The 22,618-nt window shown below is 33.1% G+C and overlaps 1 protein-coding gene, 2 long non-coding RNA genes and 1 pseudogene across 3 annotated transcripts in view; 2 read left to right on the top strand and 2 right to left on the bottom strand.

The window, feature by feature from the left end:
• The first annotated feature begins 2,454 nt into the window (after positions 1 to 2,454).
• On the top strand, positions 2,455 to 3,861 carry LOC116117654 (annotated as a pseudogene).
• Positions 3,862 to 5,276: 1,415 nt separating this feature from the next.
• LOC116117655 (zinc finger BED domain-containing protein RICESLEEPER 1-like) overlaps positions 5,277 to 22,618 on the top strand; it is a 66,954-nt gene continuing 49,612 nt past the window's right edge. Inside the window, exons 1-2 of the mRNA XM_031403676.1 lie at positions 5,277 to 5,382; positions 5,462 to 5,596. Of these exons, the coding sequence (XP_031259536.1) occupies positions 5,332 to 5,382; positions 5,462 to 5,596 (186 nt within the window). The 5' untranslated portion in view covers positions 5,277 to 5,331. The remainder of the gene's footprint in view (positions 5,383 to 5,461; positions 5,597 to 22,618) is intronic.
• LOC116117619 lies at positions 11,336 to 12,310 on the bottom strand. The gene is made up of 3 exons (XR_004125995.1): positions 12,121 to 12,310; positions 11,910 to 12,026; positions 11,336 to 11,417 (listed from the first exon to the last, which is right to left on the bottom strand). It is a non-coding gene; the product is annotated as an uncharacterized LOC116117619 (long non-coding RNA).
• Positions 12,718 to 13,731, bottom strand: LOC116117616. The gene is made up of 3 exons (XR_004125993.1): positions 13,648 to 13,731; positions 13,460 to 13,572; positions 12,718 to 12,756 (listed from the first exon to the last, which is right to left on the bottom strand). It is a non-coding gene; the product is annotated as an uncharacterized LOC116117616 (long non-coding RNA).

Below are 22,618 nucleotides of genomic sequence, written 5' to 3' on the forward strand. Positions count from 1 at the left end.
ACTGAAAAATAGTGTCCAAATTTAAGTCAAATTTTGAAGTTTAAGGATCTCATCCCCGATACTTGAACTACTTTTACTTATTTTCGGCAACACGTGTTTTCTTTTGTAAAAATAGTACTACCAATTTTACATGAATGAAGTATATAATGTAATGTAATAATACATATCTGTGAAATATTTATATTTGTCAAACTTATGAATTGTGTGTGCACAACAGTTATGTGTGCACACTGGTTGCAAATCTTATGATTTAGCTCGTTTCCTTTGTTGTGTGTGTACACATCAGTTTTGCGTGCACACTGGTTGTTAGACTTGTGTCTTGGCTTGGTTCATTTCGAGTGTGTGTGCACAACAGTTTGTGCTTACATTCTCGCTTCAAATATTTGCTGCTCAGCACGAGTTGCATGTCTAATAAAGTAAAAAAGATATTATTTATCTTTATCTCTAACTTTTTAGGACTTTTTACATGTGTCATAGAATTCTTAAGTAATCCTAGGGAATACAGTTTCTTTTCCTGATTTGTTTTGTGGTCTAAACCAAAAGAAATAATATTTTTCTTATTTGGACAAACATGGGTCACTTCCTTGTTGGCTAACCTGACACTAAGGGCATCTCCAACCCACGCCAAAATGGCGTAAAAAACACCAAATTGGCGTGGGTTGGTGCTCCAACCCACGCCAAACACCATGCCATTTTGGCGTGGTGCTACAGTGCTGTGCCAAATTTGGCGTGGCACTGTAGCACCACACCAAAATGGCGCAACACTGTAGCGCGAATAAAATATATATATATATTTTTATTTTGCTTTTTTTTGTTTTTTGTTTTAATTTTGTTAAGTTAATTTGAGTATTAAATTTTACACCAAAAATCACACCAAATTTGAGTATTTGTATTTAATTTAATTTGATTATTATTTATAATAATAATGATATAATTTAAAAAATGATGAAAAATTAAAAATAGAACTTTATTCAATGCAAATATTAAACTACAATAACTCAAAATAAAAATTAACACTAATTTAAAAACACTAAAATTAAAAGAAAATACAACATAAACTCAAATAACAATTTAGTATTCCGGTAGATTAGTTCCGGATCCAGTAAGATCATCAAAATTTTGAAAAGAACTAGAGTTATTTTGAGATCCTTGACCTTGTTGTTGAGCTCTTTTTTGCATAATTCTTAATTACTCATTTTGAAAAAACTCACGTAGGCTTGGATCGGTTATAGAATTCAATTCCTTGAATAAAATTTTGTTATCTTCTCAATATTCTGCCAAAGCCAATTTTTTCATTTGGATTTCATAATTTTGTGCCCTAGCTGAGTTGCCCCGATTGAAAATAGCAGCGAGCTATCGATTTTCTTCTTGAATAGTTTCAAAACTTTTTAAAACTTCTTTATCATTTTTCCTTTTAAATTTTGCTTTCTTCACCCCAATAGGTCGTTGAGCTGAACTACCCCCAATATTTTCATCACTTATGTTTAGAGAATTTGACGACATGTCACAAGGCATCGATTGGGGAGACTTGAAGTGGGAGTCTCTGATTCTTGTGATTCAAACCTATCGGTTTGCCTTTGAAATACTTTTACGGCGTTAACATTATCTGTAAATTTTTCAATATCCTTAAGTATAGGCCACACATGATCAAATTTGAAACCTTTCTCGTAACTTTTATCTTGTGCTAGTAACATTTTGGCTTGAATAATCTACAAAACAATATACATATAACGTTAAAATCAATTAGATAAAAAAAAAAAAAAAAAAAAAAGCTTGAATGAAATGTAACAAATACTCACAATATCTTGCTCAGAAGCGCCACTTGGATTCATATTTTCAATTTGACGTACGCATCCCCTCAATTTGCCAATAGCTTTAAAGATCAGTCGCATTCGACATTGCAAAGATCTTTTGTTTCGAACCTGGGTGAGAAACACCGGTTTGGAACTATTGTAGTCAAGCTCAACTCGAGACAAGAATTGATCACTAGATTGGTTTATACCTAAAATCGAGTCTTGAGAAATATCAAGATAAATATGACATAGATGCATGTCTTCTTCATTTGTGTAAGAAGAACTTCGTTGTGTAGTCATTTTGTAACACGAATGAAGAAGATATATGCTTTTTTTTTTCTAAGAGGAAGTAGAAGAGATGTGTTCAAAACTAATGTGTTGTATGCCCTTTTATAACATAAGCTTGAATGGACAACACATCTTTTTGAATAAGCCACAAATCTCAAAGCTTGAATGGACAACACATCTTTTTGAATAAGCCATAAATCTCAAAAGCTTGAATGGACAACACATCTTTTTGAATAAGCCACAAATCTCAAAAGCTTGAATGGACAACACATCTTTTTGAATTATTATTTTTTATCTAGAAAAGTGTTTTCTTCAACTATAAAACCTCACAACAAATCAACTTCCAAATCATTCAACTAATATATCTACACAGATGAATTTCAATTTTGGAGGTCCATCTCATTTATCATCTTCTAATTCATCATCATTTTCCAACAATGAAATTGATGATGAGGAATTGATGAATGATCTTGAAGCAATTGATGCAGAGCAAGAAGCAATCCTTCGCATGAGAGCTAACAACAACCTCGTCCTCCTTCACTATCTCAATCAACATAACAACCAGGTGATCCGTAGAGGATCAATTCCTGGTAATAGAGTCATCAATAGCAACCGGGAAACTGCTGATCGCAATTTGTTCAAAGATTATTTTGCCGAGAATCCACGGTTTAATGATTTCATGTTTCACCAACGATTTTGAATGTCTCGCAATTTATTCATTCGCATTGTTGATCAGGTGAAAGGTCATGATAACTACTTTGTACAACGAAGGGATGGGCTCGGTAGGCTCGTATTGTGTGTTTTTTCAAAAAATAACAGCAGTATTCCAGATGTTGGCGTATGGTCTACTGGCAGATGCTACTGATGAGTATATTGAAATAGGCGAGTCTACAACCATTGAAAGTTTGAAGAGACTTTGTCGTATTGTTGTTGAGGTATTTGCCGAACGATATCTAAGATCACCTAATGCTAATGATGTTGCAAGGCTACTTCATATTGGTGAACAACGTGGTTTTCCAGGAATGTTGGGTAGTTTAGATTGTATGCACTGGAAGTGGAAAAATTGACCAACAGCTTGGGCAGGACAGTATGCTGGTCGTAATGGATCCCCAACTATTATTCTCGAGGTTGTAGCTGATCATGATCTTTGGATATGGCACGCATTTTTTGGTTTGCCAGGTTCCAACAATGTAACGCCCCACTTGAGGTACGTAGTTATTGTTCCTTCTTTTGCTCTTATTTGAGTTGGTCTCTTGATAATATTGTTTGGTTGACATTAGTTTGTGTGTTGTGTTGAATATTTGCCCTGAAATTGGTTGAAGATAGAAGACTTGTAGTGTGCCAAGCTTCGCCGGGGCGAAGAGGTGTTGAAACCACGGGAAACTTTCTGGACAGTTTCGCCGCGGTGACAGAAGCTTCCTCGCCGCGGCGACAATCCGACCAAAATGTTTGTTAAGTTTTAGATATTCTCTTCCCTAAGGGAAATTTGACCATTCTACCCCTAATTAGTAGGAAAAGTGGGGAGTTAANGGAGAAGTTAAGGACTGCTTTTAATAATATCCGTGACAGATCAACCAACGGAAACAATTTTCCAGTTGCTGTGGATAAAGCTAAGTCCCTAGGCAAGAAAGTGACTTCTCAGAGCATTCCTGGATTGTTGATTTCTGACATTGAACTAATTAGAAGTGCAGTGGGGTTTAGAGAAGCATTTCAGGAATTAGGGAAGATGGATTCTCATTTCAAGTCCTTAAACTTGAAAAAGAAGGAATGGATTGGGTAATTTCCATATATGAGTGCTGGGAAGTGTCGAATGAGGTTGCTTCTATATTGCACGGAAAAAGAAGTTATGTAACATCCTTAATAAATTGTATCAAGTGGTACGAAAGTGTTATTAGTATGTTAACCAAAGTGTAGAATACGTAAGTGATTCTCTCTCTGAACAGGGGATATCACTCATACTTGGATTCTAGGAATTGCTGTAGTTCTTGAGCCGCAGTTCAAAATGGATATTAAGGAGTACTGGTGCAAGGTGTTAACATGGCAAATAATTTTCAGAACCATTCATTTGAAAAATTAGATGGAAAGTTTATAGCAAATACACTCATTAGGAACGTGACTATATCGAAATGCTAGACCAGTTGGGGAGACCTCAGACATATTCACTTGGTGAAGAACTTTATCGATATTTAGATGAGCCTAACGTTCCTTCAACTGAAGATTTCAAGTTTATCAAATTTACAAAGATGATTGGGATGAGGCAACTTTAGTGTGCAGTAGTTGGAAAGTGTTTGAAGATTTGAGAAAAGATGTTTGTAACTTATTAAATCATATATATAAAACGGTAAATATGTATTTCCCAATGGTCTGCCACATTTTTTTTTTTTTTTAAATTGGTTCAGTTGGGAAAGAGTGAAAATCATTACTTTTATCTCGTTGCATCATGTTTTGGCGAATATTTTTTATGAATATTGGAACAATTTTAATTTGGTTTTAGCAATTACGGTAATTTTGGATTCGCGATTCAAAATGAATATCATAGAACATTTTTTCGAAGAGATATACGGTAACGATGCAAATACTCACCTTCACATAATCATTGATGATTTTAAAATCACTGTACACTCAATGGATATACCAAAGCATTAACAATTCTATATCATCATCCTCTCCGGACCATGGTTTTAGTAATTCTTCGAGTACTCCATAAAAAATGCTAGACATCATGGGGAGATTATTTGCATTTCCTCAACATAATTATATTGCTACCCCAGGATCATAACTTCGCCGCTATTTAAGCAGTTCTTTAATAGATAGCCGTTGGCTGAATGATCGTTGAATACGCGTGAACCAACATGGAAAGAAAATTCTATGTCGACTATTCAAACTTTTTAAATTATTGGAATGGTTCTGAGTTGAAGTTACAACTAACAGTAATATTTTAAAGCAAGTTGTAGAGTAAATTAAAATTTATTTGGAATTTGGATACTCGAAACTTGTTTAAAATTATTATTTTGAAACAAGTTGTAGATTAAATAATTATATTTGAATTAATTAAGAAATAACGGAGCAAGAAGGATTTGATCGCTTCTTTTTGACTTCTTTTCCTTCGTTTGCAGGCCACATGTAAACAGGGAAATGACAAAAAAGCACTCACAGACCAAAATTGCTATATATTAACTGAAAGATCGCCAGCTTTTCTCATTCAGAAGCTTAGCTACTAAATTATTTAGGCTCGTTTGTAAGGTGAGAAATGGAAGCAAGAACCATGGAATTTGATCCTCAGTTGTATCTGTATTTTCAGGTAAGTATTTGTTTTCTTGCTTTAATTCCATTTCAATCTCGGGAAAAAAAATATCTCCTATCTGTGTACTTTTATGTAGGTGGGAAAGGAAACAATCAGTGAGGGAATGAAGCGTTTGCAGAATTTAGCACACTGGTACAACTCGATTCCAGAAAAGGTTGGATTATTTGATGAAATCATCACCTATCTTCAATCTCTTCAACGACAAATAAAGGTAACATTACATATTAACATGTTTATTCGTCTTCAGTTTTTTTTGGGAGGTGGTTGTTTTACTCTCTGTATGATATTCTTCCTATAAAGAATTATCTTATGTGAATCTTGAAAATAAAATATAAAAAATGGTTCATGTAGTTATTTTACCGTCATACAAAAGGTAAATTAGAGTTAGATTTGGGTTCTTTGTTTTGATGGTTTTGGTGAAGTAAATAATTTATGATATTACATGTTTTTTATCATTAAAATTTATAGGAAATTGAATCTTTAGCGCAACGGGAAGAAGCAAGTGTATCTTCATATATCAATACAACAGATCTGCATCATGCGCAGGTAACTCTCTCTTATACCTATTAATAAGAGGAAATCTAAAATAACCTGTGCTATAATAGTTAATCTCAACTGTTCATCTTTAGCTTACAACGATTGATGGAAGGATCAGTGAGTTGTCATCTTGTATATTTTCAAACTAAAACAAATGAATCATTTTTGGAAATTCTTTTCTTAAAACTTTCTTTGTTCATCTCTTTCTTCTGCAAAGGTATTCACTAGTAAACTATAGAAATAGACTTGGTCGCCTAAAATATTTGTATTCATTCTGTCTCGTCCATGTCAGTTAAATTTGCTTTTTATTGTTTAATTAGTAGGTGATAGAGCTATTTGTATATTAACAGGAAGTTACCCACATAAGAGAACAACATAAAGAGATTGAGATGTCGACGAATACAAATGTGGGGAATTCACCAGGTTCTAAACGGAAAAGGAGGTCAGAGGTTTGGAAAGACTTCAGAAAGTATGAAGGCAAAGATGGGAAGGAATTGGCTCAGTGTAATCACTGTAAGAGAGAGTTTGGAGGATCAAGTAAGAGCGGAACCACGCACCTCAAAAATCATTTGAAAAGCTGCCCAGTTTTGAAAAATCCAAGTGGAGTTTCTGATAAAGCAAAAGAGAAAACAATGATTGATCCAGAATTGAAGGACTTTAATTTGGTGAGACAGATTATTAAGTATGGGCTACAAGGCATAAAGGATGAGATAGTTGATGTTTACCAACAAGAGAAGGATAAGTTTCGTGGATATTTAGATAAACTCCCATGTCGATTTAACGGGACAATTCAGGGTGTTGACTATGGTAAGTGGTCAATGAAAATCTGGTTTATTGATGATAGTTGGGAGTTGAAAAATTGGATTATTTGTTTGGGAGTATACAATCATGATTCCGTTGAAAGTGTGAAGTCTTCGCTTGTGGATTGGAACATAGACAAAAAAATTTCTGCGATAGCAGTTAGAGCTTTTGATGAGAAGGAAGAAGAGAATATTTGCAATTGGTTGAATGAACAAGGTTTACTTTCCTTCACTCCGATTTGTCCTTCGATTTCTTCTTTATTCGGAAGGATTGAATATGATATTATCTGTTCAGGTGCGAGGTTAAGCCGTTGGGACAAGGCAACTTTACTATACCGTCAGAAACCGTTAGATGATTGGAAAGCAGATATCGTTAAATTCTTGGTGTCGTGTCGTAGACATGAAACCGCAAATGAGTATTTCCCAGTGATATGTCAGATTTTTTCGAAATGGGATCAATTGGAAAGAAGTGATAATAGTTACATTTGTGACTCTGTATCACGTTTGCGGAAACATATTGATAAACTTTGGAACGGTTCTATGTTGGTTTTAGTTACTACAGTAATTTTAGATCCACGATTCAAAAAGGATTTTATTGTAAAATACAAAGAGATGTATGGTAATTATGTAGATGCACACCTTGACAGAATCATTGATGATGTTACAGACATTTTCAACCAATATGTAAAGAAAGCAAACAATCCTATGTCATCATCCTCTCAAGAGTCAGAACTTAATTGCTATTTTAGTGATCCCAAGTGTCCTTTAGATGAAGGGTTGGATATACTACAATGGTGGCGTGACAAATCTTCAACTTATCCAACAGTAGCTAAGATGGCACGTGATTTCTTATCAATACCTATCTATGTTAATAATGAAGATGAAGATGAAGATGAAGATGAAAATGATTTTGTTACTTTCAATGATGATGGTGACTTCAAATTTAAATTCACATGTACAAAATTTTGGTTGGAAAATCTCGAAAATAATTAATTATATGTTGTTGAAATAATAAATATGTTTTCATCTTTTCCATTTACTTAATTTTGTCCTTTTAATACAAGTTACCCATAAAGCTAAAATTAAAATAAGAGATATATATAAGACAAATATTATACTTCTCAAGTTTTATCTCTTTTTTTTTTTTTTTTTTTTTATATAATAAGCCATGTCATTTTTATATCTTAATTTTGTTCATCTAAATTTATATATCTTTTGACATTTACCATATTACATCCTATGGTGATATACAAAGGAGGAAAAACCTATATAATCAAAGACATACTAATTGAAATCAATTATTTAAAAATGTTAAAAAAAAAAAACCTAAAAAAGAAAGAAATTAGAGTTATATATATAATAAAACTAGTTTTTCACTATTTGATTTGAGGATATCTTTTTTATTATATTACCAGAAAAAGGTGTTAAAAAGTAAATTGTAATTTTAAATTCAAAAAAGAAGTTTTATATATTTTATGCTGAAAAATATACACATATTAATTTGGACTATGATCTTCAAAAATAGATGAATTTAATTAAGAATGATATGCCCACGAGTAATTAGTAAAATGTAACTAATTATAAAAGCAAACTTCACTAAATCTTGACCTCTGCTGTGTATCAATTCTGCTCAAAAGTTTCAATAAACTCTTTGGTTTTTATTGTATCTTGTATCCTATTCGATATTAATAGTTGAGTAGGACTTTCTCTCATTTCAATTTTAAATAATATTTACTAATATTTCATATATATTTCTCAGCTGTTTTTCTTTATTAATAAAATTAAAATTAAATTGATTTTAATGATTTTCAAAAGCAATTTCTAAACATAACTTGTTTGAGAAAAGATTCATGCCATAGTGTTACTAGTCTTTCTTCGGGAACCACCAATGTATATATATGAGCACAGATTTTACTAATTTTATTATTGCTGCAATGCCAATGAGATCTTTACATGTAAGCACTGAGATTGATTTCTTATTTCTGTGAAAGTCAAAAGCTCTTATTGTAAATACAAACTCTTTATATATTTACATGACTGAGTAGCCTGGACCACCACCTCCCTCTGGCACTGTCCATTCTATATTTTGCTTTGGGTCCTTGATGCCACAAGCCTGAACATCATCCAAGTTAACAAATAGTTATTTATAATGTGTAATATAATGTCACAATTCCTAACATATGAAATGCTATGATGAAATTATGTTTTCAAAAACAATTCCAATTTGGGAAAATCTCATCGACTTCTCTTAGAATTGCGGAAATGGTAATAAACATTACCTTGCAATGCAAGCAGTTTACAGCATTGATCTACAACTTTAGCTGATTCTCGTTGTCTGAGACATACCTTCATTTCAGATTAAGATGAAAAAGATATATCAGAGATTGATCCATGTCAAGAATATGTGAAGCACGGGGACAATATCGTGACTCAGGTGCACCATATTCCGGCAAATTCACAAGTTCTGGTATCTTTGGGTCCATTAAGCGAAAATGAGCTGGCTGATCATGTTCATGATTTGTGTTGCTCCTAAATAGGCAAACAAAGATAAACATATCATTGCTTTGAACATCTAAAACAAAGAAGAAATTAACATTTCCAATCGTCAATAGAGTAGTCATTTTTTTCCTCTTCTTTTTCTTTTTCTTTTTCTTTTTTGCTTGATTGATGTTAGTTTCTCTATGGCATTAACAACATTCAATTTTATTAGCTCTTTCAAAAATTCAGTCACCACTGAGATCAGTCTAAAAATATGTTTTGTATTAATTTACTTTAACCATCTAACAAGTTAGATGAAAAGTAATATGAGCAAAATGTTCCATACCATCCAAAGAAGAATTAGGATGGTTATACTAAAGTGTTCCATTTGAGAAATGACTAATAAAAAAAGCAAGAAATAATCACTTGAGATCGGCCTTCAACAGGAAAGCTCAGGAGATAATTAAAGAGCTTAAATTCATTACAAAATAAAACAAAATTGTGGGAAATCTTAAAAAAAATATAGTTTATAAAGTTAAAGCGATAAGACATGAGAAACCCTTTACTAACAGGTCGGTAGTATCAGGCTCTGCGGAGTTCTTCCCACACCCATGAATTCTTAAAATTATCCCAATAGGTTTCCATATTCAAGCCTTCATGAACTGCACCAAATGCAGCTTCTGCTGCTAGCATTCCTGGAACAAACAGACAGAAAATTACGATGTACTTGAATTATAGCAATCCCCATATATACTACTACTTTAAGCACACCTGGTAAGATTCTGGAATCCAAGTAAATATTTTTAAATATTGTTGCTTAGGGCGCACCCAATAGATGAATCAATTTTTCAGCAATCCCATTATTGAATTATACACCATTCAACCATCCAAAATGTTATGCCAAAATTTCTCATTCACTGCGTATCTCTCACCATATGATCCATAGACACTTTTTAAGTTTTAAAATTTTACTTTAGAGCAACAGTGGAATGACAGTTCCTAATCTTCCATCAACTCAAAATTTGGCTTCCACAAAGAGCATATGGACCAAATAATATTCAATAGTGGGATTTTCCAATTGAAAATCCCACAGAACATCTATTTAAGAAATTAATACAAAATGTTTTCCACCCAATGCAAGTTGATCCATTATACATACTATATTAAAAAATAAAATAAAAAACCTAAAATAAAATGAACACTGCTTTAGAACATGGAATTTTGAAAAGAACTACCCCAATACAAATTTAGAATAGACATTACTCCTTAAAAGTTGTCCTTTATGAATTTGTATGGCATTAATCCAAGCTAACAAGAAAATGCTTTCACATCCAAAAAGGTGCAATATCAATATGTGATTAACTAAGGGTAAGCTTATTTCTTCTTTTGATAAGAAACTATAAGCTTTCTATTAACATAATTAAGAGCTGAGGAGAGATACCATGATAGGTTATTTGAAAAAACCTACCATCATTTTCTAACTATTATAATTTTATCAAGTTGAAGACAAACCATTTTTTTTAATTATTTCACAATTCATTGCAAGTATTTAGGAAAAGCGAGAAAAAGACTAATTAAAGGACAAAACGACCTGATATATTATAAGGAAGAAGAAACACATAACATTAGTGATCATTAAATAACAATGTTCAGTTTAAAATATCTAGATTAAAAGAACCTAACATAACTGTGAAGTTTGCACTATAACATGTTTAGATTAATTCAATGTACTCATATTCACATGTTCAAGCTCAGGCTGTACAGCCAAAGATTCCTGTGAGTAGTTACCTGATTTCATTGCAGTATGAGTTCTCTTTATTTTTGGTACATTTAAAAAGCCGGCTGAAAATCCAATAATTGCTCCTCCAGGGAAAACTGGATACGGAATAGACTGAAATTTAACTAGAATCATATTCTTATATGTATAACATGTATGCTTTATGTAATAAAAACAACAATCATATTGAAAGAATGCAAATAAAGCTCCTAAGCTGCATCTGCCACAGATTGAAAATTATAGGCAGTATCTATATACACATTTATTGCATTCTCCCTTTTCCGACCAACTAGTATCATTTCCATAAAAATTGGTGATGCATCACTCTTGCATGAGACCATATTAGAATTCAAGTAGAGAAATATTTAAATTATCCCAATAGGTTTCCTTATTCAAGCATTCATGAACTGCACCAAATGCAGCTTCTGCTGCTAGCATTCCTGTAACAAACAGACAGAAAATTACGATGTACTTGAAATTATAGAAATCCCCATATATACTGCTACTTTAAGCACACATGGTAAGATTCAGGAATCCAAGTAAATATTTTTAAATATTGTTGCTTAGGGCACACCCAATAGACTATTATTTGTCTGAATCAATTTATAAGCAATCCCATTATTCAATTACACACCATCCAAGCATCCAAAATGCAAAATTTAACATTCACTTCTTATCTCTCACCATATGATCCATAGACACTCTTTTTGAGTTTTAAAATTTTATTATAGAGCAACAGTGGAATGACAGTTCCTAATCTTCCATCAATAAAAAATAACAAGAGATTTGAAAATAAAAAAATAAAATGAATAAAGGATCTCCGAATTTCATAATGATAACAATAACGACTTTGGTGGTGAAAGTGGTATGGCAATTAACAATCAATGGTGTCCAAGAAAAAATCAATTGGAAAGGAAAACAATAACAAATACCTGTCTATCATTCATGTGGTACAGAAACGATCCCCCATATGTCTTGTGATCCAAAGGCCAACCCAATGTGTGATTAACCGTACCAGATTTATGCTTGCTCTCATCAATTTCCCAAACCTGATCAAACACAGCACAGAGAATTTCGGAAAGTTACTTTGTGTAGGAGTCTGATAAAAACTTGCAAACTGAAAAAAAAAAAAAAAAAGGTCACCTTCACAGTTGACTTGCTCTAACTCTCTATAAAAGAACCCTTCTCTTGCGAGTAATAACACAAAATTAAGAAAAAGAAAATTATTAAAGTATAATACAGGAAAGAAATACTATTATAGTTATATAGATATATAATAAGTTTGGAATGGAAAATGTAAAGGCTGCTGATAATCAAGCATGACAAAAGAAACAAGCAACATCATTATTACTCATCAATGTCTCCACCACACACCAGGATTAGTAGCTAGCAAAAGTGAATTATGATAGATGGCACATGTGATATTAAAATATCTTATGAACCAACAAAGACATTTGTAATAGGGTATCAAAAGTTCAAAATAACTATATATTAAAACCCTATATAGTCAAGCCCAGGGATCATGAAATTCATATCAATTTAGATTACCTCTTTATTCCCAAAGCATAAGTCTGATGTTGTGCATGGCTCTTCTCTCTCATTTGTCATTTTTAATTATTTTCTGTTTCAAAGAAATTGAAGCAACTGGTTGTTGTTAGCGTAAAGGTTGAACATCAAAGATTGGATTGAGAACCTTATGGCAGCTACTGCAGCAATAAGCTTTTTTCTACTACCTCAGACACGATCCTCGACATCCTTCAGCTAGAAGTGTTATCCGACCTGCAAATTTTTACCACATTGTTTTAGAAAAAAATTCGTCTATAAGGAAGCTATTTTAACCAAACCTATTGAAATAAGGCATTCCCTTTAAGTCAATGATTTTTTCTTCTTTTTAATAGAATAAAAGTATGAAATGGACTGGATGTCCATACAAACATAGAATCTATGAAGGAACAAATACTATACAAAAACAGTAAATAGCAAAAACATATCTGCTATAAACCAGAGGAAAATAAAAAAAAATAAAAAACAGAACTCCAGGTAAGAATTAGTTTTCTAGAAGTCCATGAACAAAGAATAGTCCTAGAATTCCCTGGAGAAGAAGGCCAAAAGTCAAAAGCCTAAGCCTATCTCACAACCCATCACTTTATCTTCATTATCTCCCAATTAATTTGCTTGTTTCATTCTTGGTACATCACCAAAAAGGGCACTACAACATCACTCAAAAAGATTCTTGGATTTTTTCCACCTCTCACATTCGAGTCAATGATACTCATGTAAACCTCAATCTTTAGACAGATGCAGCTCAAACTCGCACTCACGATAAAATATCAAATTGCATGACAAGTTTGACCCATTCCATCATACAATGGCAGCATTTATGCAACTTTATTAGGTGGAGAGGAAAAAACAGGATGCTACACCAGCTTGAAGATACATAAAGAAATGAACCTCTCTGTGTGTGAGAGAAAGAGAGAGAAACCTGTCTCTTAATTCTACACCACGCTGAAAAGTATCCTTTTTGTAACCATCTTTGGCAATTCCCATATCATTAGTTGCAATGCCGATAACATTGTTGTTTGCATCGTACAGGATCTGAACAATTATAATAACTTGTCAGGTAAACATCCATTCATATTGAGCATCAATAAAAGGGCGAAGTAGGACTACCTCACTGGCAGTAAAGCCTGGATATATCTCTACTCCTAATTCTTCGGCTTTCACTCCCATCCAACACACTAACTGACTTGAGCTGAATAATAAGACCCAGAAATCAAGATTGTTGCCAAATCTTTGACTGCTCAGGCAAAGAGGAGTTGCAAAATAAAGCAGATATTATAAAAACAAGCGGGGGGAAATAATAAAGCAAACATGAAAACAGAATGGCTCATCAAGTTCTCATTTTAACAAGAAAGGTTTTTGAGAGATGAAGATGCTCACACTTCAATTTTTTTAATGAAAATTTTTTACAAACCAGCTTTGTGAGAAGAGGAAAGGAATAGCGAGTTTAAGCATCATACTTCAACCTACTTTCTGATCCAGAATCCACACTTTTTTTCGTGTGACTCCAGAATTAAACGAGAGCATAAGAACAAGTTGCATTGGGTCAAGAATAAATTTGCTAATATGATTTGAATTGATTGATGTAAATCAAGATCATGATATAGATGATAAGCCTAAAATACAATTGGCCAGGTTTTCAGATAAATCTATGACTTCATACACCACAAACTGGTAGCTACATAATTCAGTATATTCTTCAGAATTGAAGTCCCACCAGTACCTACAAAATAAACAAATAAAAAAGATGCAAGATTCATGATTTCTGTTAATAATGTTGGGATAGCAAATAAGCAACAGATTAAATTTACAAGAATTTTCTAAAGGTATACTCCAAGCATGTACATGACAAGTTACCTTATACTAGTTTTCTTTGTTATTGAAAGGAGATGGAAGGAAAATGCACGGTCTTTTGTTAGGAACCAAACTTGTCAAAGAAACTGGGACACTGATTGGTGCCTGCAAAAAGGTCGGTGAAGATCATACATTGAATCAAAAATAGACAAGTGGTCAGACAGTCTCATTTTTCCTTATCAACAGGTGAAGCACCCACATTACTATTATTTATTTTGCAACTATAGAGCATATGTCCAGATCACGAGTCATGTACATTCCGTTGGGTTTTAAAGCATGAATAATTAAGGGGACTTTTGTCCCAACTATACTATTGTAAATATTCCATATTATTATAGACTTCTAATTAGCTTCAAAGCATGTCAATATATATACTTAATCCAATTAACAAGGCTGAACAGTGAAACTAACTTTCTCATATACAAACTTAGGCACATTTATAAAAAGCAAGCTTCATGTGATCTTCGTGTACCGATTTATGATTCTCACATGTATTATAAACTACATTAGATTTTATGGTGGTCAAATGCATATTATACGGTATAGTGTAGAAATGAAAGAAGTATAGAAGCAGACAGTGTAAACAGCACCTCTTCCTGTTTCCAATTCGGGAGAATTTCATTCAATGCCCGGTTCAAAACATTCCCGATATGATGTGACACCTTTAATCACATGGAAATCATGAAGGCAGTAACCGAGATTATTAAACTGCTATGCTGAGCTTGCAGATTCTGTAACAAAAAAAACAGATGGCCAGCATCAATTTATGAATGCCCCAATACCAGATACATAGTCAAAAGTAATTATTGAAGACATGCAAATTAAACGGCTATGATGAAACCCTTGATCAAACTTCTACAAGTCATACAAAGCAAGCACGAGGTAAAGCATCAAAGAAAAATTCAGCTGTTAAAATGAAGGAAACAAATGAAGCGAACTGAAATGAAGCCCTCTTTTCAAAGTCATATTTAGTTACACTAGCAAACTTTGTAAAGTCATGTTATTCTATGACACTGTGCATCTGTCATTTCCATGCCCACTTATTTCCAATGCGATCCTTAACTAGACATCAGCTTCCACAACAAAACATAACACTCTTAATAATGCAGTCTCATTGGTTCATTGCTTATAACAACTAATTCTTCTAGCACTTCACCCTAGTAATACTACCTATACCTTATAAAAATGCATTGGTTTCAAAATGTGTATTAGTTTCATCTTTGATTTCTTTGCATAGACCTTAAAGACAAAATTTCTTAAACTTTCCAAAATTAAGTTCAAGGGGAACGACGTAAAGGAAGTTTTACATAGCATCCTGAATTGCAACATATAATGACAGAGTTTTCTTGAAAACACCACTCTTTGCATGAATAATACAAATAAGTTCATCTAACTTGTGTCAGGAAATCAAATAATGACTGGGTAAAAGTCAACCCAAATATTTCCTAATTACAGTAACTTTTTACCAGCATTTAACCCACAAATGGTAATTTCAACAAGAAATCTTCTCACATTCACTGAATTAAGCATAAAAAATAAGCCTGATTATTAATACAATGCTAAATACATACTGAGATAATCAAATATTTCAATGAAGTTAATACCCAAGTGCGGTAAATTAAACCCAACATATTTTCAGCTATGTGCATTATAACCTATGCACCAATTTCCAACCTGAACTTAAAATTCAAAGAATTTTTTACACCACAGGTAATAACCATTAAATTGGCTTGGATTAATGTCATATCCTTCCAAATTAATCCAATGGTTACTACTGTATGTTAGTCCTACCGGTAAGTTAATATGATCAAAAACTTGAGCAAATTAAACTTCAAATCCTATGATATGTCACAGTTCCACAAGCCATATTTTAAGGACTTTTGATACAAGATAAGCAAATAAAACTACTAAGCTTAAACAAACAATCCCATATGACACAATCAATTAAGCTTCAAATCTTATTGATAGTCACAGGTCCACAAATCCATAATTTGCAGCTCCGACACAAGATAAGCAAGTAAATCGCTAACTAAGCTTAGACAACACAATCCCATATGAACAAAAGAATTAACTTGCAATCCCATTGATATGACACTGGTCCAACAAGCCATATTTATCAACTTTGTCACAAGATAAACACACTCGCTAAACAATTCACTATAACCGAACTTTAAAAACCAAAAACACACCTACTTCGGCACCTTCTCAACAACACAAACCGAAAAAAAACATCCTTGTCCCGCAAAGTTGCTTCAACCTTATAGCTGCAGCCAACCCAGCAGGTCCAGCCCCAACAATCACAACATCATACTCCATAGCCTCCCTACTATTTTCAATACAAAACCCTCTCACACAAAGCCTCCCATTCACAACCCCACTTCCATGTCCATCAAGCCTCCCCAAATTTGACCCATTGGTACATACCCAAGAGAAAACCCTCTTAAAACCACCTTGGGACCATGAAAAACAAAAAATTTGATTAAATGGGTGATATATGAGTGCCCATTTGGAATTCCGGATGAATCTTGGAACCTGATGGTTTTTAAATAGTTGGATGGATTTAAAGAGAGCTGAGTGTCTGGTGACGCCTAATAACAGAGTTGGATTTGCTGGGAGATTGAAAGAAACTTGTGCAAGATTTGAATTGCTGACGATAACAGAAAGAGAGACTGTATTTGTAAGAAACAAATTGCGTTTGAGTTTGAAGTGGAGAGTTTTGTTAGATGATGATGATGATGTTACGTGTCACTGCTATGATTGTTTAGTTACCAACCACGCTTGGACTTTGCTTTGTTGGAAATTCCTTCTTTGATTGCTGAGCTCATGGACTTGATCGCGAGGAATGCGATTAGTTTGAATCGGAATACGGTGTGGTTGTCACAGGTTCCATCCCGGCGCTTGTCTGCAGCCTTCCAGATCAATTCAGTGACCCCGCAGTGACCCCTTAGTATGTATGATTATGTATGGGATTAGAGTGAAGATCCTTGGACCTGCGACGCATAGAGTTTCCGCCAATAATGAGAACTCAAAACCGACGTGCCAATCTCATCAAAATTTGAAACGTTATTTGATCTTCTTCCACCATGCTTCACTTTTCAATTATTTTATTCCTTTCTTTATCCTATTATTTATTGATCAAAGTCGCATATTTAAATCCTCTTTCATTATGTATTAAATGCTTGATTAAATGAAAATGGCATAGCATTAGAAAGCTAGACTATAAGTATTTCAATATCATTATTATCAATATTAATAAATAGTAGAAACATAAGATGAATAACAAAATGCAATATTCAGGTCTAAAATGATTGAATATTCTATATTACTAGTTGATTTTGTTTTCATGTATATGTAACAACAATATTGGACTATTATACTACATCTTTTTTAAAAAATGAGGTATATGTATAATGTAGAAAAAATTTCAATAAATAGATACTTATAATCTAACATCTTAGATAATTGGAGCTTATTCTATACTAATTGTTTATTTTTTTATTTTTTCTAATTTATATAACGAAATTACATTGGATTATTGTGTTATACCTTATTCTTAAAATGAAGTGTTTATATAATATGGAAGAGAATTTTATACAATGGCTTTAGCTATTATATAAGTGCATATGTTTTACATTTTTATTTATAAGTTTCTTGTATTCATATTAGAATCTAAGTTTTCATGATGTTTTCTGAATCCCTTCCACAATTTTGTAAGATTTCCTTCTTTCACACACGGAGAGAGATCAACCTTGTGTCGTCTTTTATTTACATTCTCTCAGCTCATAGAGAAGTGGTGTGCGTGCCTTGTGATTATTTAGTGGAGCTCATTGTGACTGCTGATTCATTTGCATTGTCTGTGATTCTGTAGTCGTTTTTTGAAGCAGGATTTCAACATTATTTGATAATTCTTAAAGGCAACGTGGTCCTGCCGCGTCTCTTTCACTGTCATCTACCCAAGAAATGCAGTTCACATCAGATCCATGCTTCCTCTTGTTCAAATGTTTTTTTAGGTCACTCGCGTCCAACTTGGTGAGCTTTTGAACTAATTCTTTCTTGGTCTAATTCTTCACTATGGTGCTTTCTGGATATTTTTCTGGGTACTTTTCTTAGAAACGCTCTGGGTAAAAGCACTTTTCTGTAATAATGCCAAGTGTTTCTTTAAAACGTATTCCTTTGTTTTAGAAACACTTCCTGTTTGAAAATGCTTTTAATGAGTTGCAAAAGCATTCAAAGTTCAACCTACCTTGTTTGGAAAGATTCATGCCAGTCCTTTTTTATTATTCTATATAGTTTAGTTATTCTCTCATCAGACATGCTGAATAAATATCAGAATCATAGTTATTCACCGTTAGTTTTATTACATTGGATTTAAACGATATTTTACAATTAAAATTTCAATGGTGCATATGTAAGATGTTAATATAATTGATGATATGCATGGTTTTGATGATGTTTCGAATAGAGAATTATTCATATATGAGATTGAAAACTGTTTGAGAAGATGATCATTGAAAGATTTTCATTGGGGCTAATTCTGTCCCCTCTTTGGAGGTTTAGAGAAATTCAATTTCTCATATTTGGGACATCATTTGTCTTTATGCATTAACACTGGATTCATTAATATCTTAGAGAGAAATAAAATAAGAACGATTCTCTTTCACCTCATTATTGTTCTTGCACGTCCGTAATGTCAAAGCCTTTTCCCACTTGGCCCAAACCCATGGTTGAAAAATGCACCAGGACACTAATTGCAGACCTAAAAGAATCACCGCAATAAAATTTGTTACACAAACAAGGGACATTGGCATTAAGTAAGCCCTCAAGGAAAAGAGAAAAAGAAATCTTTGTATTGCTCTTAGAAGAGTACAATGTTTTGCTATTTATAAAAGTTTATGAGTAGATCTGATTGTTCATATCTGTACTATCAAATAAGATGGATTGCCATGATTAATTGTAAAAGCATGAGTACTCTGATCCTATTCTAGTCCTTGTATATTAGTATAAGTGGGAGCCTATCTATTTAGATAAGTTTGGGAGAAGGAGTCTTCCGTAAGCTTCTAGAATTTTGGTTAAACCCTTGAACATGAATTGGGCTTAGGTCTGATGTGACATTACATATGTTTAGTATACCACCTTGGCTAATTTTGGAAAGGGACAATTTAACTTCTTGTGAAGAAGTATTTTATCGTATAATGATAGACTTTGAGAGATTTGGTTCATGAAAGGGACCATTTTTCATTGCAGGTGTCGAACCACAAGCAAAATTTAGGGGTGTAATAGGCTGGCCTTCTGTTAAAATTCATTCGGTATCAGAAGCCCGGATACTATTGAATATTGATCATCAATCAAGCCCATCAAAATTATCAACGTTATACAGAGCCCAAACTGGCAAGTATTGGGCCTAGAGTTTTCCAATAAAGTGCAAGCTTCAACAAATAGTTTTTTTATTTATTTTTATTTAAATGCAGTTTTGGGCCTTTGGCACATAAAGTCCTTATGCCCGATGTTAATGTTAAATACGCCTCATGCCTTACGCCTGCATTAAAAACGCCTTGCGCCCGATGTTAATGTCAAATACGCGTGTACCAACACGGAAAGAAAATTTTCCTTATGCTGATGTTAAAGTCGGATTTAATGGTTCGAATTTAAGTTACACTGGTACAACTAAATCCCAGAAAACGCTGAAATTTTTTATGAAATCATCACCTATCTTCAATCTGATCTTCAACGACAAATAAGGTAACATTTCATATTAACATGTTTATTCGTCTTCGTTTGTTTTTTTGGGTTGTTGTTGTTTATTGCCTGTATGATATTCTTCCTATAAAGAATTATCTTATGAGAATCTTGAAAATAAAAAATAAAAACTACTTCATGTGGTTATTTACCCTCATACAAAAGGTAAATTAAAGTTGATGTAAGTTCTTTGTTTTGATGGTTTTGGTGAAGTAAATAAGCTAATGTAAATAAAAGCGCATTAGAAACACAAATAAAGATAATATGTGAGATCTTTTTGTTATTCTTACCATTATTATAATATTACTACATCCTTGAGATTGAAGGTGAGTTTAAGGGTATGAGAGAAACATGGAAAGAAAATATGCAAGAAAGATTTAAAACATGGAAAAAAAAAAAAGGCTATATAAGGATTTACAATAGGAGGGATAGTATTCTGAAATTTTTGATTTTTTGGGATATAAGATATTTCATCCTTGAGATTCCAATTACTCTGTGTGTGGAAGACTACCTCCCCTTAGTTATTGGCTCCTCTAAGTCACTTATAGGTTCCAATTATTGTGTGCGTTAAGGACTATCTCCCCTTGGTTATTGGCTCCTTTAAAGTCCTGGTTATGTTTTATGTTCTTAATTTGTTATGGGTTCTGAGTCATTCTTGCAATTTGAGGTTGTATTACACATCCAAGAGATTGAACTCACACTATAGAATCCACTTCAGCTTTATCCATGTTTACAGCTCCAATGAATACTAGCTTATCTAGATCTTCTTTTTAACTAAAGTAAATAGTCTGTATGAGATATCTTATATCCTAGAAAATCAAAAAATTCAAGATACTATCCCTCTTATTGTAAATCCTTATACAACCTTTTCTAAGTCTTCTTCTTCTTTGTCTAAAACCTTTGAAACTCTTGTTAGACCTATCAGAAAGCCAGTAAAAGAGTATGCCCACACTAGTACTCTTGATAAGTGTCAAATTCCAGCCACAACTCAAGATCAATAAGTTACTCTGGAAATCCCTCAAGAATCCATTGCTCAATGGATCTGTGAAGGATACTCTCATATGCACTTTGGTGTTATCAGACTTCCTCTATCTTACCATGCAAAAAAAGACTCCCACTCTCTATCCGAATCGCTCTATTTGACATCAGATTTGTCCATCATCAGCATGCTTGCATAGGAAAGACATAGACAACTTTGAATGCCAAGATAGTCATCATGACACTGTTTCCTAATTTCAATATATCTCTTTCTGATGTTCATAGCTCCAAAGCTTTCAAAGTTCAACTATAGATTTTTGGTGCAGATTTGAATCCAAGAATTATTGCAGTTACTTTGCATTACCAGATGGTTTGGCGAATCCAAGATCATGCTATTGATCTTGCTATTCCTATAACTACCGATGCGCTGCTTCTTACTGTTGACTCTTAGAATACTCATCACTGTATCAATATGCGCATGCAGATCTCTAGGGATGACTTGATTAAACTGTTACTAGACTCTTGGGTGACAACTTACGAGTCTTTTAATAAAAAAGAAACTCCAGTGGTTTCTACAGATTTTACCATGCATGATAACAGTGACGATACAATAACTCTAAAAGTTCAACTATAGATTTTTGGTGTAGATCTGAATCTAGGAATTATTGCAACTACTTTGCATTACCAGATGGTTTGGCGAATCCAAGACCATGCTGTTGATCTCGCTATACCTATAACTACCAATGCGCTGCTTTTTACTATTGACTCTTAGAATACTCATCATTGTATCAATATTCCCAGGTAGATCTCCAGGATGACTTGATTAAACTGTTACTAGATTCTTCGGTGACAACTTACGAATCTCTTGATAAAAAAGAAACTCCAATTAGGGGTAAGCACGGGTAGCGGGTAGTTACGGAACCGAAACCTACCTAGAACCGGTACTGTGCAGGTAGGTTCCAGTTCCAATTTTTTGGAACCGATACTATGCAGTTCCGGTTCTGGTTCTTGTGTGTGGAGGAACCGGAACCTGTAAAAAGGGTACCCTGTTTGGAACCTGTAGGGGGTACCCGGTTTGGAACCGATTTTTAAAACCTGTTTGGAACCTGTTTTGGAACTTGTTTCAGAACCTGTTTATAACCTGTTTTGGAACCTGGACTACAATGAAATATTTGTGAAATATGAATAATGGAGGGTTTCTAGTATTTTACATATAAAAAATTTTAAAATAGAAAAAGTTAAATTTTTAGAATAACCTAATTAAATAAATATACGAATATAATCATACTTATTACACATAAATTACACCATATTAAAAGCTTTAATATATTATAATACATTAATATTAAAATTTTGATTAATTAAGTGAATAATTAGAATTATGATCCAATTAAAAGTGTTTTACATTTTTAATGTTATTAACAGAATTATTTTTGAATAAAATAGTATATTTGATTGAGTAATAATATATTTAGTTATTTACTTCAATTATCAAGTTCTAAGTATATCTATA

The sequence above is a fragment of the Pistacia vera genome, unplaced genomic scaffold, assembly GCF_008641045.1.
Source record: "Pistacia vera cultivar Batoury unplaced genomic scaffold, PisVer_v2 Contig82, whole genome shotgun sequence".
Taxonomy (NCBI): domain Eukaryota; kingdom Viridiplantae; phylum Streptophyta; class Magnoliopsida; order Sapindales; family Anacardiaceae; genus Pistacia; species Pistacia vera.